Here is a 14,033-nt window from a genome sequence, read left to right as displayed (position 1 = left end):
CACGTTAGCCGTGCTGAGTGTCCCGTTGTACGCGAGTCGCACAACTGAAAGTGCGGTAACTGAAAGCGAAATTCTATTGCCTTCGCAATATCACTCATACGCAGTGGTTGACCTACATCCTGTAACAAGGTTTCCAAGAGCGCAATTGAGTGAAAGAGCGAGCTTTGTTGTTTACGTTCTCAGCTATTTTTGGCGCCAAAATAGAACAACTGTTGCGGTGCGTGTTTACACAAATTGAGAGGGGGCGGTGGGGGTGTGCTTCAGGATATAAAATGTTGTGCAGCTGTATTGATTAACAATTGTTTAAGTGTTTCTAATTGCATTATATATGTATATAATTTATAGGTATATACATAATTTCATGAAATATTTAGGTTGCCGTTACATAATGTTTCATGATTAAATTATGTTCAATCAAATCAAATATATTCAGAATCAAATGATTTGCTCACACATTTTTATTTTACATCATTATACATTTCATGTTGAAAGCTTTAATGTTTTTTTACATTTAAGAAGCTTTTGTTCTCTCACCAAAAAGAGAGGAATTTTGTCCAATTGGACAACGTTTCCTGCGTTGTAAGCTACTTGAAAATCACGGGGAACTTGTTGCGTTCGTTATCGAAGGCTGACCATCTCTATTGACTGTAGCCATAAGCTTGTTTGTTTTGTATTTCATTCGGTTCCGAACTGTTGAAGGAGGAGGTCGTGTTTGGCGCATACGGTTGCGCTTCGTTGGTCCGTGTGTGCGAGTGTGCGTGAGTCGGCGTTTTGCGCTTGTGTTCGTACTATTTCTGCACGTGCTGCTCCGTTGCGACCAATTCGAGTGGTACAATAATAACAATAGAGCACAGTAGTGTGAACCAATTAATGCTCTGATAGCACAAGTAAGTGTCATTCGAGCGATTAAATCTAACGGTTAATTGATAAATTTGGAAGTCAGTACATTCGCGTAATAAGTGACGTATGTATGTACATGTACAGACGATGTGCGTGTTTGTGTGCGCTTTTGGCTCTTTGTTTTCGATGGTCGCCTGTGTGCTCAATGTGCTGTTATGTCTGCGTCTGCTGTAATTCTTCTCTGCATTTACGTCATAACCCGTTATTAAAATTAGTTCCTACTATTGCGGAATTCTTTCCAATGTGCAAAGCGGCACTAAAAGCGATTGGAATGCCGGTTTTCCACCAAACAACCACTTGTTTGCCCTTGAGGTCGCTTACCGATTGGCCCAGTGCTCGTACATATGTATATACATACACATTTGTATAGATACATACAGTGGGACTTCAATAACATGATATGTTATTAAAAAAGATTCCAATTGATTAGATAAATTTCAAAGCCCTTAAAAAGCTCAGTAAACAAATCTGCCTTATAGATGTTTTTCCGCCCCAGCTGTAGACCGAAATTATAATTCCTGAGTCCCACCATTTGATGTTTCACTGTAATAGACTTGCCGATACCGGTAAAAATAAATTAATCACTGGTTTACAATCTGTTCGTTATGCGCCTGTCTGTGTTTATTTAGCGCGTTCATAAATTAGATTTCGTTGGAAATATTTATGAAACCTAAAACGCTGAATTGGTTGTCACAGTTGTTGCTTACAAAACTCGTTCTAAACAATTGAAACAGCATTAAAATGCCGCATGTCTCTGAAATAATTACAATACTTAATTCTAAACCACAGTAAAGATAACGGGGCTGATAAAACTGACCCCGCCTATTCTAGCTGATATGAAAATCTGCTATAGTGGATGAACTTTAAAAGCCGAAAACATTGGGTTTAAGTATTTTTAATTGCTTTAATCGAAATGGGAAGATGTACAGCACGTTTTTCTATCTATTTACGTAAATTCATTGGCGTCGTCACATTTTATTAAATGTCTGCGCCCAGAAAATTTAAATCTATTAATTCGAAAAGGGGAGCGGCATTTAAAGGGCGTTGGAACTCAACTTTTTAAGTGCTTTAATGCTATTTCACAATGAGCAACTGAGCAGCATGAAAATTTCCCGACCAACAACTCCACTACAACTGCAATCATGTGAAGTTTAATCGAAAAGTTATAATTTGAAAAGTGAAATTTCCGCTTGCAGCAAGTAGGTCAAAATAATTTCGCCTGGCATATAGCCTCGATACAAAAACATTCGTGGTTATAAAATAGCTTATCTGGGAAGGTCTCTGGACTTTTGCTTGCCAATTAATAAACATTATGATTATTGTCATACGAAGATGAGTGTCGAGTGCGGGAGCTCCAAAAGCGTTTTGATTTACGCTCCTCGTGTCGCCTGCTATCAGTTACAGACATAGCAAATAGCAATCATAGACATTAAGCTAACGACCGATATCGTGTGACTGACCCTCGTCAAGTCTACTATATGCTGAGCAAAGTTCAATCCACGCATCCTGGGATTCTTCATAGAATCGCAGTTAGTTCATAAAATTTATCTTAATAGGGGGTTGTCTACTAGAACTAACTAACCATTTAAAAAGTAACTTCGTTTCTAGTCACACGTAGACCTTATCAGATACGAAAAGACTATAGTTTATGGTCGTCTATTGAAAAGATCAGGAAGGTGTGTCTTTTTACTGCAATTACATATTTTCATATAGTAGGTATATAGACAGTAGTACTTTTGCTTTTATGCATGAAATAGACTACTCTTTATTGGTCAAGGTCTTTGCTGATAAGAAAGTAGCTCTTCCTAGACTAGTCTTCGAGTAATCAACTAGTTTAATACGACATACAAACATGATAAAGACATGTGAATGCGGGCGAATACAGTATACATTGGTTATTTGAAAGTCATAGACATTATATATGGATTTTTTTTTAAAATTTTTAATCAATTTCTAAATTATATTGTAATCCACTTCTTACACTTAGTTAAAACATGTTATATTACCATTGTTATTGGCGAGTATAGTTGAATCACTCCTTTTATCTTTAAGCCTTTGATTATTTAACATGCGCTTATTTGTGGCTTGTTTGCGATTGCAGGCAGACGGAGTTTCTGATCTAGACGAGAGCTATCCATCCATATGATAGCATGGATAGCAGTACAAAGCCAACGCGGAAAAATCCGCGACAACATGCAAATATTATTTCACAACTAATATTTGCCTGGGCGATACCCTTACTATATCGAGGATCCCGCAGAGGCCTTAATACGGATGATCTGACACAATGTCTGAAGGAAGATCGATCCGAGCAGTTGGGCGACCGTTTGGAGGAGTAAGTACTGAGATTTAACGTCCTGTCCAACTGACAACTAACACTAAGGAAGATTGACTTGCTACAAAGTTCTTTTAAACATTTGTTAATTGTGACAAATTTTCAGTCAATGGTTTAAGGAACTGGAGCGATCTCACCGCAAGAACCAGAAGCCGCATCTCAGAAACGCACTGTTCCGCTGTTTCCTGGGACCCACGATCATCAATGGCCTCATTTGCTTAATCTACATAGTGATCAAGTGAGTTGGAGATTTAATTTAACTCATCATGTAATAATTAATCTGTTTCTAGGACCTTGATTCCAGCTATTCTTGCGCAGCTATTGATTCAGTTTCAAAAAACTCCTGTTGCGCAGTTAAGAAATATCGATGTGAATGATATTTCAACATCAGATTCCCTGAATCGAACTGCACGGGCAATTCAAAACTATGTGCTGAGTCAGGCTGTCGCCGGCTCCAGCGGATCTCCAGGGGATGGTGAGCTTTAAACAAAGGATTATCATTCTTTATTAAAGTATACATATGAATCATGCATATTTCAGCCCCCAATTCACTGGACAAAGCGGGTCAACTGAGGGAACCGATTCAGCCTCCAGTGGAGGAAGTAGACCACAATGCAACCGCTGTGCGAAGCATCATGGATCAGACCGTCGAGTACATGTGGAACGATATGTACAGTCTGGGCGCCGTCCTGGTCATTTCGACGCTTTTTTGCTGCTTCCTGCTGCACCATGTCGATCTCCGCCAGCGGCTGATGGGCGCAAGGATGCGAATAGCCTGCTGCTCGCTGATCTACCGGAAAACCCTACGGCTCTCGATGAAAACGGCTGGTCAGACGCCAGCTGGTTACCTAATCAACCTGCTCTCGAATGACGTGAATCGTCTGGACTATGGATTCATATTCATGCACTGGATCTGGATTATGCCATTGCAGGCGGTGCTCACGTGCTACCTGATTTGGCTGAACATTGGCATCCCAGCAATTGTGGGAGTAGTTGGACTGCTGCTGAAAACGGTGCCCGTGCAGACGGCCTTGAGCAAGGTAACCTCTGTGCTGCGGATGAGAATCGCGGAGCGAACGGACGCGAGAGTGGGCATCATGAATGAGCTGGTGCAGGGCATTCAGGTTATCAAGATGTACGCCTGGGAGAAACCGTTCCAGGCGGTGGTAGCCGAAGCTCGGCGCAGCGAGATCAAGCAGATCCGATATGCATCTTACCTGCGTGGCTTCTACCTCAGCACCATGGTGTTCACGGAGCGATCCACGTTGTACATCACCCTGGCAGCGGCTGCTTTGATGGGCCAAACCATAACCGCAGACTTTGTGTTCTCAGCAGCCAGTTACTACAACATCCTGCAACTGGTGGCTGCTATTTGGTATCCACTAGCTGTCAGCTTTGGAGCGGAAGCTTTGGTTTCGCTGCGTCGGATTCAGGACTTCCTTATGCTCGAGGGACGTGAGGAGCGCACTCAAGGTCTCACCCATAAGCGAGATCAGGAAGGGGGCGACTCCAGAGCAGTGACCATCAAGGACATTAATGCCAGCTGGGATACTGAAAAGCCACAGAGAACGCTCCAAGGCATTAATCTGCAGATCGAGAAGGGCCAACTGTGCGCAGTTATTGGACCGGTCGGTGCCGGAAAGAGTTCTATTCTCCAGTTACTCCTGGGTGAACTGCCCGTTATCGATGGAGGCGTTTTTATCCAAGGTGACCTCTCCTATGCAGCCCAGGAACCATGGTTATTTACTGGATCGGTGCGAAACAACATCCTTTTCGGTGAGGAGTTTGATAGGAAGCGTTACCAGGAGGTAACACGGTGTTGTGCCCTCAGCACGGATTTCCAACAGCTGCCAAACGGAGACAAAACTCTCGTGGGTGAGCGAGGGGCATCCCTTTCCGGAGGCCAAAGAGCACGCATCAGCTTGGCCCGAGCTGTCTATAAGCCCGCCCAAATTTACTTGATGGACGATCCGCTAAGTGCTGTTGATGCGCACGTGGGCAGGCATCTCTTCGATGAGGTGATTGGACCCAGAGGACGACTGGCCCAGCTAAAGGCGACTCGCATTCTCGTGACCCACCAGGTGCACTTCCTGTCCGAGGCCGACGTTATTGTGATTGTCGACCAAGGAAAAATTTTGAGGCAAGGCACGTACCAGGAGCTGATCAACAGTGATTTAGACTTTGCCAGGCTCCTTGAGCGACCCAAGGAGGAGGAGGAAGAAAACAGTCGCAATCAAACATCCCCGCTAAGTGTCAATTCACTGGAGAGTGACGACGAGGACATACCTTTCATCGATGGAGTAAAAGATGGGTACCAGCAGTTGAGAAAACAGAGCAGCTCGGTGCACGGCAGCAAGTCGGTGGGTTAACAAAGTCCCTACATCTTATGTGCACTTATTTATGTAAACAATTTTCCGTTTCAGCTGGACAGTACCCAACTGGATGATAACGTCGATGAGGATGCTCTGGCCGAGGCCCAAGCATCTGGCGGCATTTCCCCACGCGTTTGGTACGAGTACTTCCATGCGGGCAGCACTCTTCTGAGCTTCAGCTTCATGGTCTTTGTCATGGTGATGTCCCAGGTGGTGTGCAGCAGTTCCGATTTCTTTGCCAACATCTGGACACAACAGGAGCATCAGAGGTCGCAGGGAGAGGACACCAGCTTCACCACCTTCGAGTGCATTTACATATACGGTGCTCTGATCATCACCGTAGTGATCATGACCACGTTCCGTGGCTTCCTGTTCTTCAAGATATGCATGCACGCCTCTAAGGTGCTGCACGATCGCATGTTTGCCTGCATCCTGCACGCCACCATGAGATTCTTTGATACCACTCCGTCTGGAAGGATTCTGAATCGCTTCTCCAAGGATATGGGCGCCATTGATGAGCTGCTGCCGCGGGCCATGATGGATTTTATACAGATCGCTCTGGTGATGTTTGGAATTCTAATTGTGATTGGTATACTGAATCCAGTTTTGGTGGCCGCCATGTTGGTGGTAGCCGTTGTGGATGTGCTTATCTTGAAGTTGTACCTGAGGCCTTCGCAAGATCTCAAGCGATTGGAGGGCATCTGCCGCAGTCCGGTGTTCTCTCATCTCAGTGCTTCGCTTACGGGTCTGGCCATCATTCGATCTCGCCAGTTGCAAGATGTGGTGGCCAAGGAGTTTGATTTGCTGCAGGATGTGCACAGTAGCGTGTGGCAGCTGACCATGGCAGTGAATACGACTTTAGGCTTGTGGCTGGACTGTGTCAGTTGCGTCTTCCTTACCTCTGTCACCTTCAGCTTCATTATCTCCAGTGAAAGTGAGTTCTATTAGAAATGAGTTATCAAATAGAAAAATACTGATTGGTATATTTTCCACTTTTAGCCACTTATAGCGGCAACGTAGGCTTGGCCATTGCCCAGGCCATGATCTTAACCGGAATGGTGCAATATGGAGTGCGACAAGTGGCCGAGTCCTTACAGCAAATGACCAGCGTGGAGCGCGTCCTGCAATACACCGAACTGGAGCAGGAGCCGGCGCTGAGCGAGAAAACGCCACCGCAGCAGTGGCCCACTCGTGGTCAGGTGGAGTTCCGCAATATGAGCTGTCGTTATGATCCAAATGGATCGCCGGTGCTTAGGAACCTGAATCTCACCATCGAGGCGGGCTGGAAGGTTGGCATTGTGGGACGTACAGGAGCCGGGAAATCCTCGCTAATTGGAGCTCTCTTCCGACTGGCTCACATCGAGGGAGAGATTTTCATCGATGCCATAGAGACGGGAACGATATCTTTGGAAATTCTGCGCACCCGCATCTCGATTATACCACAGGATCCGGTACTGTTTTCGGCCACCATCCGCTACAATCTGGACCCCTTTGAGCGGTATACCGACGCCGAGCTGTGGAGCGCTTTGGAGGATGTAGAGCTGAGAGGAGCTATTCCCGGCCTGGACTACATGGTCACGGAGAGGGGCGGCAATTTCAGCGTGGGCCAGCGTCAGTTGCTCTGCCTGGCCAGGGCGATTCTTCGAAACAATAAGGTGCTGGTACTCGATGAGGCCACGGCCAATGTGGATCCACAGTGAGTTCTAGAACGAAAGTTCGTATTTCTCCAGAACTAACTTCTAACCCATATATTCCCCCAGAACCGATGCCCTGATCCAGCGCACCATACGCATCAAGTTCAAGCAGTGCACAGTGCTCACCGTTGCGCATCGATTGCACACAGTCATGGATTCGGATCGGATTATAGTAATGGATGCTGGTGTCGCTGTGGAGTTCGATGTGCCGTATTTGCTGCTGAAGAAGTCACAGGGACATCTCCGGCAAATGGTAGAGGCCACAGGCGGGGAAGCGGAAGCACTGAAGAAGACGGCCAGTGACAGTCACAAAAGGATGCAGAGGGAGCGGGACGAGCGAGATCGCGATGAAGATGAGAGCCAGGAGTGAGAAACGGTGGCCCAAAAAATATCCGGAGATCGCATTTAACCAAATCTGGTGCTTATCATGGCTCAAGGTTACAACTCTTGGGCTCCCAATGGAAGAGGAGTCCTGTCCAAAACAAAAGCCGTACCAAAATGATTTTTTTGTGCACATACACGTATTTATGTTATCAATGTTTCATTTCCTTAGTTTAGTTAAGTTTGTTAACGAAAAGTCTAGAATGTGTGCTGCCTTATACGTATTGTACTTAGATGTAATCTCCACCTGGGACTACATTGTAATATTTGTCCACCAACTTATTGTAGACCGCCTGTGAATCGGATGTTTACTTACAACATGACAAAGCTACTTATATTCTGGTTCCGGACTAGAACTGAAACACCGAGGTCCTCAAAGGATCAGTTGGTTAATCTACTCACTAGTTAGGCCATCAAATATATATACTGTATATATATTGTGTACATTACTGCAAATAAATATTCATACAACCGAAATATTGTACTTGAAACTCTAGATAGAAATTTAATAAATATTCGTCGAGTTTATTAAAATATAAATAAGTTTCACACAAATTGGTAATAAAATTGTACATTTAACATATTGAGCAAATTGTATACAATCTTTTTCGATAGTCACTTTTGGACACACAATTGCAAAGTTAGTAAAATATAAATAATTGTCATAAAATGGATAATGGATCATAAAATGGATAATAAACCTAAAAAAATTGATTAAAAGTTCGGCGATCATTTTCGAGGCGACTTTCGATGCGATGTCCTGACACCTGATCCTATTTGACCTGAGGATTGGCGAGTTTGATTTGTACTAAGTTTGCTTTGTTGTTCAAAAGGAATGGGTGGAGTTCCATCTGGATAGTTTACCAGGGAGATGCGACTCTCCCCGGAGAACAGTTGAGAGCCAGTGCTACTCATGGACTCGGCCTTCTCTGGAATGGAAAGGAACGATCCCACTGGTGTGGATGTCTTTTGTCTGTCGTTGGTGGCTCCGGTGGCATGGCTGACACCCACTCCTGGTGTTTGCGTGTTGTTGCTGGGCGAGAGCGAATGCAGGACCGACTTCAGAAAGTGTCCCCTTAAGGACTCATCTGAACTATCACTGATAACGTCGTCGTGCACTCGATGTTTGAGGAGCTCTCTCGTAAGGAATTCCCTCAGATTAAGGGATCTTCCTATCTGGCTTGCATCCTGCACTGTGGAATCGTCCTTAGACCTGTTGTTGCGCTCGTGGCCTCCACGTAGCCGAGACCTTCGTGGCCGCCGTTCTGGCGACGAGGCTGTGGTACTGCTGCACAACTCATCCACCTGCTGTTGCCTCTGATGCATTGTGGCATGCCAGCACTGACTTCTCCGATCCGCGTCGCTGGAAAAGTTGCTGCCGGAGAGGGGATCTATGCCACTCTCGTTGGGTTGATCGTTGGTCACCGGGGCGACGCTTTCCCGCCGCGTACTGCTAGCCACCTCCTGACCCGTCAATGTGATGTCAGTTGCGTTGCCTCGACGAAATGAGTTCTTCAGAATTTTCCGCTGGCGGAGTTCTTCCTCAACGTTAAATGAATCCGAGGAATCATTCCCTAAACTAGCACTGTCTATTAGATCCCTCTGATCGGCTGGTTGATTGGCCAACATTTTTTCAAAGTATTCCCTGCGCTTGGGAAAGTCTTGGATCGTATGAGTGACCACACGCAGCTGTCGCATCAGTTCACCCGGGGACAGAGTGGCCTGATCTGCATCCTGACCTATCTCCACATGAATTCGGGTGCTAGTCATGTTATGAAGATAGGCATTAATGCTAGGAAACTCACGGTAGTCAGTTCCTTGATTGTGCTGCCTGATCGCGTGTATTAACTCATTGAATTCGCACTGCAGCCGTTGGCTCTGATCAGCATCCAACCGCGACAGATCCAACTGCAGTTCCTTGGCATACTGATCGAAACTAGGGAATGGCTTGGGCACCGGTGTGGCGGCCACAATATGTGATTGTCCCGGCGTTTCCACTTCTGTAATGGTCGACAGCTCGTGCGCCAGATCCTCGGCGTTTAGTTGAGGACTATACCGACGAATCGTGGCAGGAGGTGCCCTTACTCGGCCGCGGCCTGTATTGTTCTGCGTTGAGGAGCCAAGGGAGATGGGTTCCGCATCGATACAAACCTGGCCCTGGGCCGTAATTGGACGCGAGTCCGCAATGCCACTATCCCTGCTGGCTGCTGTCGGCTTGTGCCTCTGCAGCGCCAAGGCTTCCGAGGTCGAAGGTGTTTGAGAATCGCTGCGATCGGACATTGTCCGGCATCTGGATTGCTGTTGTCCAGTTGGAAGCTCAAGATATTCAGTAGACTGCCGCTCGCCATCGCTGTTCGATGTGAGGGTGACCTCCACAAGTCGCTGCTTCTCCTCGCGCACTTTCGTGATCAGCTCCGTCAGTTCGGCGATCCGCTGGGTGCAGTTCTCCGTGAGCTGTGCATAGCGTTCCATGTTTCGGGCAGATGACTCCTCACTGGTAGATTGGGATTTCGATTTTTCGGGTGCAGAGCGGTTTGTGCTTTTATCGGCAGGCAAGCTTGAGGATACCACGCCGCCATTCTTTTGCTGCACTGCACCGTTTGATTGCTGCTGCCGCTCCCTTTTGCCGCCTTCTTTTGGAGTTGCGGCATTTTTCCTATCTCCTTTTGGAGTCGGCCTTTCCCTTTGCATATTTTCTCTTGTGCGCTCTTTCTCTTTGTTGGTTAGCTGACAATCTTCAGGATTCTTGGCTAAACGCTTGTTCCATATTTGATCGAAGGCGCGCATACTTTTCTCTGTATCCTGCGACTGTTGCTCCCTTTGCAGCTGCTGCTGGCAACGTATTGAATCTTCCAAGTCATTGATTAAGCTGCGATTGTCATCAATAAAGATTTGTATCCGCTCCATGCGATGCTCGTCCATCTCCGTATGTTCATCCTGATCCCTTTCAGTTCTTCCTGCTTCAGGCTCGGGACAAGGGGTTACGTTTCTCAATGAGTTGATCACCGACGTTGAGGGTGTGGTCACATACGAGGAACTCACACCCATCTCATCTATACTTTGGCGCGTCATTCCTAGCAGACGATTTACATATTGAATCACTACGGGATGTAATGGAGCAGAAGCGGGAGCCGACGGAGCAGAGGAAATTCCCTGGGCCATATTTTTATAGCTCACTGGCGGCAGACTGCGATAGGCGGTGGAGTTGGAATCAATGGATATCTGACGCTGATCCTGTGAGAATGGCCGCTTTCCGTGATCCTGTTCCGTCGGCTTTGGCGCATCGTCTCTTGGTGTGCTCTCAGTTGAGCCCAGGGGCACATCATTTTCATTATCCATAGCCGACGGCTTGGATTTGGCTTTCGATTTAGTTCTCGGTACATATTGCTTAACAGTACCGTCGCTCCTCACCTTAATAATGATCTCAACTGGCCCATCTTCTTTTGAGGTTGATTTCGGCTTATCACTCTCACTGGATTTTGCACTTTTTGTCTCCTTGTAGAACTTTCTGAGACGCTGCTCGAGAATTGCCTCCTTCTGTTGCAAATCCGATTCTCGTTCGTTTAAAGTTCTCGTTCGCTCGGATAGAATATCATCTCTCTCCTGACGTATATTGTTCAATTCCTGGGCATTGTCACCCTTTGATGCACCTGTCTCGCCCGCCTTCAGTTCCTCCAACAGCTGGACTCGAATTTTCTCAATGCGCTCAAGCAAACTCTTTAGCCTCATCGATTTCAGTGAGTTCGATTGCTCTGCCTGCAGGTCCGACTTGAGCTGCTTGCTTTGATCAGTAACGTAGTCGAGAAGAATGGCGCTGCAGCTTTCCGTGCTGCCAAGATTATCCCGGCCCATTTGAACAGGAGGTTCGCCCAAATTAACTGCCACAGAAGCTTTGGATTTGCTGCGCGATGAGTTTGGAGGAGTAGGTTTGGTGCGCACTTCCGGGCAGGTGATGATGGCCGGTCGAAGCAGCATTTCTTCCATTACATCGTTCATCTTTTGCTCTCGCCTGGCAGCCGCATCCGTGAACCGATGGCTAGGTATAATGTTAGCCTGGTGGGAAAATGAGTTTGTATTACTTCAAGAGGAAAGATATTTGATTTCCTTACATCGGTTGGCAAGAGCTGCGGTTGCTGTTGCGTTAAAGCATCCAGCTTTTCCGTTAATTCAGCACAATCCCGACGCACTTGCTCGCGTTCAAGAGCCTTTTGACCACGATCGTCACTAATTTTCCTATTTAAGTACGTTATTGATTTAAATTTGATTCATTAAGATAAGTTCTGTGTTTCTGTTACCTCAGTTTGTCCAGTTCCTGTTCCCGCAGATCTCTCAGTTGGTTCTCGATGCGAGCATGATCCATAGCAGTTAATTGGCTGACATCCTTCTCATTGCACTGCACCGACTGGGTTGGTGCTTCGTACGTTCTGTGGTATTTATTGCTATGGTCGTAGAACTGAACACGTCCGGATTGAGTCGTCTTTGGGTCCTGTCGCGAGGACGTGGTAAATGTGGTGGTGGATACAGTGGAATGCGCAGCAGTGCTTGGTGGAGCAGTAACAGCGGGAACGTGTACAGCTGGCTGATTTGGCATCATTTGCTGCGGTGCATACATCGGATGAGGTTGTGGAAACTGGGCTTGCATGGGAAAAGGCATTGAATATGGCATTGCATATGGTTGCATCGGATGTTGGGCATACGGATGCATGTATGGTTGATTCTGAGGCATGGGATAACAATTGGTCATCGACGGATTTGGCATGGCTGGCATAGCCTGTTCTGGAATCGGTTGAAGGTTTCGAGGAGGTTCCCCAGCTGGTTTCTGTATAGCTGTTACTTTGGGCAGCGTACCTGGAGCTTTGGATTTCTGACCTCTGTGTATTCCCGCATCTATTACCTTCGCAGGAGCTAGATTCAATTTTAAGCCCGGTCTTTTGACTGTCGGCTGGTTACGTGGTGCCGTAGCTATTTTCTTGGGGGACCCTTTAGCTGTTTTAGTGGGTGATTTTCTGGGTGCTGGAGCAGGAACGGGCTCCTCTTGCTCTATACATTTCCTGGGCGATCTTGGCAGGGATTTGGTGGGACTAGGCGGGGCAGATACTGATGGAGTAGGATCTGTTTCCCTTTGCTGACTTGGCCCAGCTCGTACGGTGGTCTCGGTTTTTCTTACCAAATCGCTGATCTGCGTAAATCTCGGCCTGCGTTGGGGTTCATCTTCACTGGGTCGGACGACATGGCTGAATTTGCGGTTGGTTTGTATGAACCTATCATTTATATCCATACCCTCGGGATTCTTGTGGGTTTCAGAAATGGTTTCCTCGATTTCCACGTCTAGGATAATGGGGGTAGTTTTCTGGAGACGCCGGTTGCTGGTCGGACTCTCGGTGATCAGGATGGATGAGTCGTCATCGGAGGATGTGTCATCATCCTTCTCATCCTCTGCATCGGCGCTGGTACATCCACAGCTGGTTGTCCTTTTGCGCTTGCCCTTGCAATAGGGTTTGTTGCACCCGCTCTCCATTCGGTTTTCTTTGTCCTCCACTATAGGCGTTTGTGTGCCCGCCGAGGCACGTCCCTCCGCATTCAAATTCATTGTGTTTGTGGCCCGCAACTCCACGCTGGCTTTGGCCGATCTTTTCAAGGCTTGCTGGCGACATTTTCGGATTTTTTCGATTCTCTCTTGCCTCTGCTGCTCCATGCGTTCGTTCTCCTCCTTTGCGGCGCGATGGGCGGCGCCCACTTGGAAAACGGCCGAACGGTAGTCCTGGTGCTTTTTGGCCAAAGCATGCTCACGCCACGCATTCAGCTCCCTTTGCTTGACCTGCTCCAATTTGTCGATTTGACGCCGCTTTTCGGCAGCTACTCCCTCGCGTATCTGTCGTGCCAGGTGGTTGGACTTCTCACGCACCTGGGTGTAAAATTGGGTCACGCTTAGTCTTACAATTACTGCGCAATGGGCTCGGAACCCAAGGGCAAAGTTACCTGCTTCAAACGGGTTATGCGACGCTCACTCTCGAGATCTTTGCGTACTTGCTCTGGATCGTCCAGTGGTCCTATAGTCCTCCTCAGGTTGGCCCCGAACTTTCCATTAACTGTTAGCTGCAGAGCCATCGGCTCTATCGATATCTGTAATATATTCGTATGTGGGGCAGCATTTACGCAGTAGAAATCGAAACAAGTTTGAGCGTAAAATCAAACAACCAGCGTCTTCAAAAATTCCTCCCAAGCGGTAGTGTGACCGTAGATGATTAATTCAATGTTCTAGAATTTACATGCGTCTAAATATACCAGCTAGTAAGGAGAACGCACTCAAGCCACAATACAAATTGAGAAATTAAATGATCGAAAACTCCG

At 46.8% G+C, this 14,033-nt stretch overlaps 2 protein-coding genes across 2 annotated transcripts; one reads left to right on the top strand and one right to left on the bottom strand.

The window, feature by feature from the left end:
* The first annotated feature begins 691 nt into the window (after positions 1-691).
* Positions 692-8,265, top strand: LOC6607764 (multidrug resistance-associated protein 4). The gene is made up of 8 exons (XM_002032491.2): positions 692-887; positions 3,002-3,235; positions 3,342-3,473; positions 3,526-3,710; positions 3,776-5,595; positions 5,659-6,541; positions 6,607-7,303; positions 7,368-8,265. The coding sequence occupies exons 2-8, from the start codon at positions 3,051-3,053 to the stop codon at positions 7,669-7,671; spliced, it is 4,206 nt and encodes a 1,401-aa protein (XP_002032527.1). The 5' UTR covers positions 692-887; positions 3,002-3,050; the 3' UTR covers positions 7,672-8,265.
* Positions 8,187-13,920, bottom strand: LOC6607763. Its single transcript, XM_002032490.2, has 4 exons — positions 13,662-13,920; positions 11,978-13,587; positions 11,792-11,915; positions 8,187-11,735 (listed from the first exon to the last, which is right to left on the bottom strand). The coding sequence occupies exons 1-4, from the start codon at positions 13,788-13,790 to the stop codon at positions 8,412-8,414; spliced, it is 5,187 nt and encodes a 1,728-aa protein (XP_002032526.1). The 5' UTR covers positions 13,791-13,920; the 3' UTR covers positions 8,187-8,411.
* Positions 13,921-14,033: the final 113 nt, after the last annotated feature.

The sequence above is a fragment of the Drosophila sechellia genome, chromosome 3R, assembly GCF_004382195.2.
Source record: "Drosophila sechellia strain sech25 chromosome 3R, ASM438219v1, whole genome shotgun sequence".
Classification (NCBI taxonomy): domain Eukaryota; kingdom Metazoa; phylum Arthropoda; class Insecta; order Diptera; family Drosophilidae; genus Drosophila; species Drosophila sechellia.
The sequence above is the reverse complement of the archived record's forward strand: the minus strand, read 5'-3'. Positions and strand labels throughout refer to the sequence as shown.

Excerpts from the sequence above, each read along its gene's own strand:
- LOC6607764 (XM_002032491.2), top strand. The coding sequence starts at position 3,051 with ATGGATAGCAGTACAAAGCCAACGCGGAAAAATCCGCGACAACATGCA. Across the intron at positions 3,236-3,341 it reads TTGGGCGACCGTTTGGAGGA|TCAATGGTTTAAGGAACTGG; the intron begins GTAAGTACTGAG and ends ACAAATTTTCAG. Across the intron at positions 3,474-3,525 it reads TTAATCTACATAGTGATCAA|GACCTTGATTCCAGCTATTC; the intron begins GTGAGTTGGAGA and ends ATCTGTTTCTAG.
- LOC6607763 (XM_002032490.2), bottom strand. The coding sequence starts at position 13,790 with ATGGCTCTGCAGCTAACAGTTAATGGAAAGTTCGGGGCCAACCTGAGG. Across the intron at positions 13,588-13,661 it reads GCATAACCCGTTTGAAGCAG|GTGCGTGAGAAGTCCAACCA; the intron begins GTAACTTTGCCC and ends TTTTACACCCAG. Across the intron at positions 11,736-11,791 it reads CGCAGCTCTTGCCAACCGAT|GCTAACATTATACCTAGCCA; the intron begins GTAAGGAAATCA and ends TTTTCCCACCAG.